General features: G+C 47.9%; 1 protein-coding gene across 2 annotated transcripts; it reads left to right on the plus strand.

Annotated features, from left to right (window-relative positions):
- Positions 1-1,976: 1,976 nt before the first annotated feature.
- Positions 1,977-4,530, plus strand: LOC127344442 (laccase-8). Of its 2 annotated transcripts, none has more exons than XM_051370717.2 (6): positions 1,977-2,184; positions 2,250-2,378; positions 2,494-2,645; positions 2,744-2,991; positions 3,108-4,151; positions 4,251-4,530. In XM_051370717.2, exons 2-6 carry the CDS (start codon positions 2,289-2,291, stop codon positions 4,379-4,381), a joined length of 1,665 nt encoding a protein of 554 aa, XP_051226677.1. In that variant the 5' UTR covers positions 1,977-2,184; positions 2,250-2,288; the 3' UTR covers positions 4,382-4,530. The 2 variants fall into 2 exon arrangements, with proteins under 2 accessions (XP_051226677.1, XP_051226676.1); XM_051370716.2 differs by having other exon boundaries at positions 2,278-2,378.
- Positions 4,531-9,118: the final 4,588 nt, after the last annotated feature.

A 9,118-nucleotide genomic window follows, 5' to 3' on the forward strand; every position in this document is an offset into this window, starting at 1 on the left:
GACTGGATTTGTGACAAACCAAAGCTGCTCTTATTAGCTCACCAGTAACCTCAGATTTTTTTCTGTAATTGTACCTTACTCCAAAACCCCTCCTGCGTGCAAATGCCAAGTAGTGCCGCTGGGCATCTTCAAGTGTATCGAATCTCATGTTTGCAGTAGGCGCATGCGGGGTCGACACTACTTCTGGATTTGCTTCATTGCCAATGTTCTGTCCACGTGGAGGAGTGTGCTGACCACTGGATTCCGGAAGTGTAATCTCAGTGTATGCTGCCTCAGATGAGAGAGCTATGGAGCTGGCCCCTTCATTGTGTGTTCCTGCAGAAAACAAATGCATTTTTTTAGTAATGAGTTACTGCCAGTATGTGGATGTAGATAAAACAAGTGATTAGGCCAGGGAGCAATAATGTGGTAGTTCTTATATTATTTTTTGCAATTATAGGTTTGAAGTTATTTCTGTGAAAATCTATATGGTTGTTTTTCCTTTTTTGTCTACCAAATTATGGTGGAATCAAGGAATCTGGTATTTGCTCATAATTAACATGGATACTGTTTGGTAGTTTATCTGGCAACTAACCTGGCAGTTTTTTCTGGCAACTAACCTGGTAGTTTTATCTGGCAACTAACCTGGTAGTTTATCTGGCAGGTTATATGTGTTGTTTTTTGCTCTGTTCATACTGACTTGTCTTACTAGATCCTGCATGATCTGATAAAGTAGCTGCTGGTACTTCCATTTGTATATTCATGTTCATCTCCTTTTCTGCAACCTGCATCAAAGTTTGTTCAAAGTAGTCAGTTGATCTGATCCTTCCATGTTTACCTTGTCATGGTAATGCAGGAAGAAGATCTGATCCTTTTTTCCAATGTTGATCAAAGTAAGGTGCAGAAAAAGAAGATCTGATCCCTTTTTCAAAGTTGATCAAAAGTAAGGTGCAGAAAAGCATGCAAGATTAATGCGGAGAACCAATATCTTGGCTTGTCAAGTTTCTACCAGATTATGTTGGTTCTACCAGATTTCTTATTTGTTGGGATTTGCTACGTTTTTCCCATCTATTTTGCTTGTTCATAGATACAGAATCCCAGAAGTATCTACTGTGTTCACAGATACTGATGGGAAAAAATCTACTGTGTTCAACCTACTGTGTTCTTATGGATCAACCTACTGTGTTCAATCCCAGAAGTATATTTCTTCAGTAACAAGTTATTTCTTATGGATCAACCTACTGTGTTCTTCTCTACAAGATGAGTTTTTCTAGCCGATTTTTGAGGTGTGAGACAAGGGAGGTGAGACATGACTACTTTTTCCCTGTGAAAGGTGCTCATACCTGTATTGGAATCTTCGAATTTTAGTTCTTGTAGATGTAGGAGGTCTTCAGTTTGTCTGCCATGGTTTTCCCCTTCTTCAGATCCTGTTCGTCGTTCTCTCCTCAAGATCTAGTTCTGTTTTCAGGCTGATTTGTCTTGAGGAAGAAGAAGATCGTCAGGGGTAGGGACCACCTGGCTAATTAATGGGGTGGGGCTGGTAGGAGAGCTGTCGGGAGGGAGGCATTTTTCCCGCTTGCTACGCGCGCGCTCGTCACGTGGGTGGGGCCCAATCGATTTGTCTTGAGCGAGAAGAAAACGTCGTGGGTGGGATGTGCTGCACCAGCCAGCTAACGTGGGTGGGCCCGAAACCGTCGCACGGGCAGGGCAGATGTGCGGCGCCGCCGCGTAGTCAAGTCCTTAAATCAAACCATACAACTTCCTGGGGAAACATCAACACTAGAAATGATCAGGATTTGCTTAATAAGAACCATCATGATAAGGTCAAATGGCCATAGGGTTGTGAACTTGTGATGGACACTTTCGAGCCTTGAAATCGCCCGCTACTGCCGAAGACTTGACCTGGGTGTGCGACGGGTGGTTCCTGTGAATGATCCTATTTTGTAGAGTTTCGTAGTGAAACGTACTCAAAAGAAAGTGCAAGCCCCACTTAAAACGAGAGGGAAACGACGGCAAGCTAGCGGATCCCAAGCAGTACATGCGACGACGAGGTGCTACGGGTGGCTATTATATGTCGCCGTCGAAGTCTGGTTACATCGTTAGCACAAGCTCTCACGCTAGGGGCGACTAATTGGATCACTAGACACGCGTGAGACTTGTTCATTGGACGAGAAGTTCTACCTGCGATCAGCGCATTCAGTACCGGTATAGCTTACTAGCTACTGCATATCTATAAGGACACCCAAGCCAGGGGCTTAATTACTGTGTAGTTTGCTTGTTCATCTTGTTGCTGCACAGGTGATCGGGAGATGGAGCCGGCGGCAGCCATGATCGTGCCGCTCGTGCTGGCTCTCTGCACGGCGATGGCCAGCGCGGCGGTCGTGGAGCACACCTTCAATGTAAATTTCTCGCACCAGGAATTGCTTTTGTTTGACAGACTCACTGAGTTCCCATATATGGCTTTATATATAGACGCGACATGCTCATGAGGATGTTTCATCTTGGTAAATTTAGGTGGGCGGCATGAACATCTCTCAGTTCTGCATCAACAGCACGATATACACGGCCAACGAGCAGTTACCCGGACCAACCATCGAGGCCAGCGAAGGCGATACGGTGGTCGTCCACGTCGTGAACAATTCGCCGTACCCATTATCAGTCCACTGGTAAGCTTCCTCCGCTTGCTCGACGATCAGCCATTTTTTCGGTCTTCTCCTTCGTTTGTATGTGTCCACCCCAATTACATATCGTTGGTGAACTGCAGGCATGGCATATTTCAGCTGCTGAGTGGGTGGGCCGACGGGGTGCACATGATAACGGACTGCCCCATCCAGCCTTCTGGCAATTTCACATACCAGTTCAACATCACGGGCCAGGAGGGCACCCTGTGGTGGCATGCCCACTCCTCGCTCCTCCGAGCCACCATCTACGACGCTCTCATCATAAAGCCCAGAAACGGCACCGCCGGCTACCCGTTCCCAGCACCCTATGGCGAAATCCCGATAATATTTGGTATATATTTGGCTTTCAACAAATTAGCCATCAAATGTATGTCTGCTAATTACTCACAAGGCTAGTGTATTTGTTTGCTAATTACCATGGAATGTTTGCGCGTAATTCTTTGGCAGGCGAGTGGTGGAACAAAAATGTGAACGACGTGGAGATCGACGCGCACCTGACCGGCCTAGGACCGGCCATTTCCGACGCGCTCACCATCAACGGCATGCCGGGGGACCAGACTCCCTGCCAAGCTGCCGGTGTCTACGAGGTCGAGGTGGCGTCCAACCAGACCTACCTCCTCCGCATTATCAACGCCGCAGTCAATGTCGAGCTCTTCTTCAAGGTCGCCGGCCACAACTTCACGGTGGTCGCCGTGGACGCGAGCTACACCGACCCCTACGCCACGGACGTCATCGTGATCGCGCCGGGGCAGACAGTGGACGCCCTCATGAACACCTCGGCGCCGCCAGGACTGTACTACATGGCGGCCACCGTCTTCGAGAGCAAGACCGTGTCGTTCCCCTTCAACAACGGCACCGCCACCGGCATCTTCAAGTACGAGGGAGCGCCGAACGACACCGCGGCGTCCATGCCAGCCATGCCGGCGCACACGGACGTGGTCACCGCCGGCACCTTCTACTGGTCCCTCACCGGCCTCGTCCGGCCGGGCGACACAACCGTGCCGACAGCCATGAACCACAGCATGGTGGTGGAGTTCGGGATGGAGCAGGGGCCTTGCGCGCCGGACCAGACGAGGTGCCAGGGGTTCGCGCTCGTGGCGTCCATGAACAGGCGCTCGTTCCAGTTCCCCAAGAACGCGTCGCTCCTCGAGGCGATGTACGATGCTCTCCCGGGCATGTATTCCCAGGACTTCCCGAGCTCCCCGCCGCCGGTGCCATTGGCCACCAAGGCCACGTCCGTGAAGAACGTGACGTACAACGACGTGGTGGAGGTGGTGCTGCAGAGCACAACGTACAGCCGCGTGCTCGGCACGGAGAACCACCCGATCCACCTGCACGGGTTCAACTTCTTCGTGCTGGCGGAGGGGCTCGGGCGGTTCGATCCGGGCACGGCGGAGAGCGTGTACAACCTCGTCAACCCGCTGGTGCGCAACACGGTTGTTGTGCCGGGCGGCGGGTGGACAGTCATACGGTTCACGGCGAATAATCCAGGTGAGCACGCGAAACAGATTGATTATTTCTTGCTATTGACTCAAAGCTAATTTGGTTAGTGACTGATCCTATATATCGCGATGATTTTTTTTTTTGTAGGCATGTGGTTCATGCACTGTCACTTGGATGCGCACCTGCCGTTGGGGTTGGCGATGGTGTTCCAGGTGCTCGACGGTCCAGCCCCGAATCTGCTTCCTCCGCCTCCCCTTGACTACCCGATCTGCTACTAAACGCAACCTACCCATATAATCCCAGAGACTCAGTTGTGATGTTATTTCCCCATCTAATTGTGTGAGCGTGTTTGATTCATGCATTTCTTGAAAGTTTAATGGTTGTCCAAAGCGATCGATTGATTCTAAATAAAGATATTCTTTCGAAATGGGAGTGTAGCCCTAGCCTCTACGTTGAAACGATACACACTGATTTTATATTACTGCAAGGTTCTAAATAAAGCTATTAGCCTATTACAAACATATTTATGTCCCAAGCTAGTCATTTTGTAGAAGCAAAACGTACAACCTTTGTTCCCTTATTACTGCAAAATCATTTTCTAAATACCATATAAGATGTTTTTAACAAAATTGAAGTTGCAACACTTGAAGTATAAAAACTATAGGTTATTATTCATTAACCCGTGCACCTACACGGTTAGCACTTTTATTACTTCTTACATGCGAAAATTTGTATGAAATATAAATAACGAACAAAATTAACAATTTGGTGAATGACTCGACCTCGACCTCCCCGTTCCGGATGTAGATGATTCCGTTGGGTCGTTGGAACCTAAAAGAGATGTTAGAGGTACATGAGAAATAATTTCCGAAATGTGAGTTAGCGATAATATTTTGACGTATAAAACCCATCGTGGGGCTTGACCTCTTATACAACTATCGGTACATGGTGCATCTGTTGAATGTAGATGGGCTGCAGCCCAGTAAGGCAGTCCATGTAGTCTACAATTTCTGAAATCTTAACGCCCATCACGTTGGCAGCTTGGGCAGGCTTGGGGGACAAAGTTTAGTCCCACATTGCTAGTTGAGAGAGAGTTGACGTGGTATATAAGGGCTGCTGTTCTAGTCATTCCAAGTGAGTGAGAATAGAAGGAGCCCTCGCGCACTCCTCCTCCTCCGCCCGTCCCACCTCGGCTCGGCTCGGCTTGTCACGCACGCACGTCGCGTTTCGCGACTCGAGTTCGAGTTCGAGATACACTCAAGGAAGCCTAAATTTTTTCTTGGTGCACCAACTGAGTTGGATACGTGTCAACCTGCATGTGCATGCTCGCCGCGTGTCCCTGGCTTCCTACGCGTGGCAATGCGGTCGGATCGGCTCTCCTCCCAGGCTATACAAGGAGACAAATCAGATCTAGAGTATACAGCTCTCAGAACTCTCTAGTCCGTCTCTCTCACGAAGTTCCTTTTGTTGCGCTACTCTCTAGTCTTCCCATCCCGGCGACTGCGTGCATAGCCGTCCGGGAGAGCAGGCCTCCGAAACTCCGTCCGTTGAGATCCTGCACCGGGAGACGGGCGATAAGATTTTTGGGGAGCGTCTCGGCGCAACTGCTCGCTGCTGTTCATGCTCTTCTTCGCCGGTTCGACTGCTTCATCGACAGATTCGGCTACACCATGGGCGACATCAACAATACCCATGGTGGTGCTGCTGGTGGTGCGACCTTCCCAGTCGCGATGTACGTGCTTTTTCTCTCCTACCTTGCACTGCTACTTGTTTCTTGTTGAGATCCGATGCATGTGATTAGTCTGATGTGTGTGGTTAAATATGCTTGTGCATCTGTAATGTTGCTCTCGGTAATTAAACTCACACGAAAATTGCTTAATAATCCAACAGCATCAACTTACACGACAAGGCAACAAGATCACAAATGATTTGTGCGTAAAATATAGGGATCACATGCGATCCTTTCCTAATACATGAGCTAACTAGTTCTAGTCCGCTAATACTCCCCCTCAATCTAAACCGTCATGTACAAAGTTAAGATTAAACTGAAATCTACGTATTATGAGTTGTGTGACTGGTTTAGTAAAGACGTCAGCTAGCCGATCTCTGGAGGCGATGAAACGAACATCAAGAGCCCATCAGGAGGAAACTTGGTTTTGAATATCCACTTACTACCCACAATATTTGTGCCATGTGGGTGCAGAACCAGTGTCCATGCCCGATTGTGCTGAAGGGCATCAAACTCAAATTCCATCGATATCCTCCATATGCTGGCTCGGAAAGGGCGGCGTGATGGGTTGTTGGCACTGCCCAAAGGCACAACGGAGATATGGATCGTAATGATACAATGCCATATGTGTATGTCTTCGGGCAAAAGATAACGTTACATTGTCGAGTAACCATCGTGTGAGGGGCTGCAGTGAGAGGCTGCGATGGCCCCGATTCGTCCGTGGGTGAAGCTGTAACAACATGGAGTGAGGGCGATGACGAGCCAAGAGCCAAAGCTAGCACATCTGCCGAAGCTGGTGAGGATGGAGCCAGCGACAGAGGTGACCCATCATCAAATCGGGGCACGGGAGTTGGTGCCTCTGATGCAGAGGGCAACCCATGCGAGGCAACCGATTAAAGTGTCGGATGACGGGAACGGAGACGGCGATTCCTATTCTCCGCTTACTGCGGAGAATAACCGGGACGCCGCACAGAGGCAGTTAGCTCTTGGCCAAACCCATTTAGGGAAGCATTGGATTTTCCTCTGGATTTCTTTGGGTTTATCTGGTTTTTTCGCTTTTTCTTGTTTTCCTATATTTTTTTTGTGTTTCCGCGGTTATTGGTTATTCGTTTACAGTTTTTTTTACTTTTTAAAATTTTCATTTTTTATTTTGAACTTTTCCAGATTTGTACATTTTAAAATTTGAACATTTTTTGGATTTGAAGTTCTTTAAGATTTAAACTTTTTTTGAATTTTTAACATTATTCTTGTTCCAACGCTTACGTCTGGCCCACATCAAAGACCATCGGATTAGCCAACTATGGGTCCCTAGAGCAACCACATCCCATAAAGTTGTGCCATAGGTGTTTGGGCCCCTAAGAAACCCTAACACCCGCTCCCACTTCCAGTTTATGTGTAAAGGTAACCCTTCCCTCACTTACCACTCCAAAGTCCCCACTACCCCGGCCCGATGTCGTACTCTCAAATGTTTAATCCCTAACCCTACATCGCAATTAGGCTAGTAAAAATCCCAAAGCACACGATGGTCCAGAAGAAGAACTTGCGAGGATGTACATGACTTGGCCAGAATCTCTACTTCACTGTTTGAGATCGAAAACTGAAGACACCCAAGAGTCCTCCACCAACATTCCTGATTCTGCATATTAGGCTTGATCCCATCTACAAATGGCATTTCGTGTCGTTCTTGTTTCTCTTAATTAATTGAAACAAGAGTCGTGGCGAAGAACAACACAACCTCGTACTGGGTATTCATAATAAGAGTTGCCATGCTATGAAACTGCACGTTTCAGTAACGGATCGACCACGACATGATTAGACATATCAAATCTTATGATAGTGCTCCACTATCCATTATGTAACCCTCCCTCCCTACCCTATAGAAAGCTAGGCCGACAACTCCGTGGGATAGATGCGATTCCATCGCAATCATCCCATGCACCATAAACAGGATCAGACAAGCAAGAGTAGAGTCCTCCACCTAGAGGGCCTGAATCCTTGTGCAATGTTGTGCTAATCATATTCCCAAATCTTCAACACAGCCTGCCTTAGGCCTCGTTCATTTAATCCCATTAGGTAGTGATTTCGTGTAATCCCATGTGTTAGGCGGGATCTGACATGATGGGGTTTAATCCCGGGAAACACTGAAAATATTTTTGGTTAACCCCTACCGGGATCCCACCCCTGCCAATTCCCTTCTAGTCCCTTCCATTTGGCGACTATTAAAAACATTATGTCCTCTCCATTCCTATAGGATTAGGAAAATACATGATTTTGTATCCACGACAATCGTTTGATTACACCGGAAAAATAAAGGAATTATAAAAAGAGGTAAGAGTGAAGGGAAATTATACTCCAAAATATAGTGCAAATGAATCCTTTGTAAAAATTTCAAAGAATTGCAATCCTATGAATCAAACAATGGTTTATAGGAAAAAAATCCTATTAATCCTACAAAAGTCCTATACACCATTCAATTCCTTTGAATCATACAAGCCCCTACCATCACCCCACGAAACAATACCCACACCGCCCTGAATCGGCATGGCTAGAAAAAAAAGGAGGCGACGCATCTCTCTTGCGCGAATCGCTCGATTTGCCTGCGTGTACGGAGCCGACAGGGATGGAGCGACCGCGGTTGCTCAACGGGACGTGGCAGCGGAGGAGTGTTTCACTTCTCCTTGTAGTGCACCGCATGCCGGTATGATTGTCGGTGTGAGCTCACTCGATGCGATCCGATTCTTCCGGAGAAAGAAGAAGGTGGAGGACGAGAGGGAGAGGAAGAGTCTCCAAACTTTTATTTCTATTTCTTTTCATAAACTGACTACAACCACTACACACGATTAAATGGACTCGCGCCACACCTGCTGGCCTACTCCAACATTCCCTGTCCAGCTGGCGCCTTCCAGACCCATTCCCTGTCCAGCTGGCGCCTTCCAGACCGCACGATGTCATCTGGAAGTGCACTCTACGTCTAAGGCGCGCCGATGGTCGTGACAGGTTCCCCTCCAGGAGAACTGGCTTGCCCCAACACAGTAGAGCAGGAAAGCGAGTCTTGAGCGCGTCCCAATTTACGCACGTAGCTGCATCTTCAGGCAGGTTGGTCCATTTGATCAGAACTTGAGACAATGCTGCGTTCTCCTTCTTCACCAGACGGCGATCAAGAATCTTTTCTGGTATAGTGTCAAGGCTGTCAACCTCTGTTGGTGTTGGCAGAGTGGCTGGAGAGTAATCATGTATTATTTGATTTGAGAAACATGAAAGACATTATGGACCTGAGAGGAGGGTG

The sequence above is a fragment of the Lolium perenne genome, chromosome 3, assembly GCF_019359855.2.
Source record: "Lolium perenne isolate Kyuss_39 chromosome 3, Kyuss_2.0, whole genome shotgun sequence".
NCBI classification, from domain to species: Eukaryota; Viridiplantae; Streptophyta; class Magnoliopsida; order Poales; family Poaceae; genus Lolium; species Lolium perenne.

Excerpts from the sequence above, each read along its gene's own strand:
- LOC127344442 (XM_051370717.2), top strand. The coding sequence starts at position 2,289 with ATGGAGCCGGCGGCAGCCATGATCGTGCCGCTCGTGCTGGCTCTCTGC. Across the intron at positions 2,646-2,743 it reads TACCCATTATCAGTCCACTG|GCATGGCATATTTCAGCTGC; the intron begins GTAAGCTTCCTC and ends GGTGAACTGCAG. Across the intron at positions 2,992-3,107 it reads CGAAATCCCGATAATATTTG|GCGAGTGGTGGAACAAAAAT; the intron begins GTATATATTTGG and ends ATTCTTTGGCAG.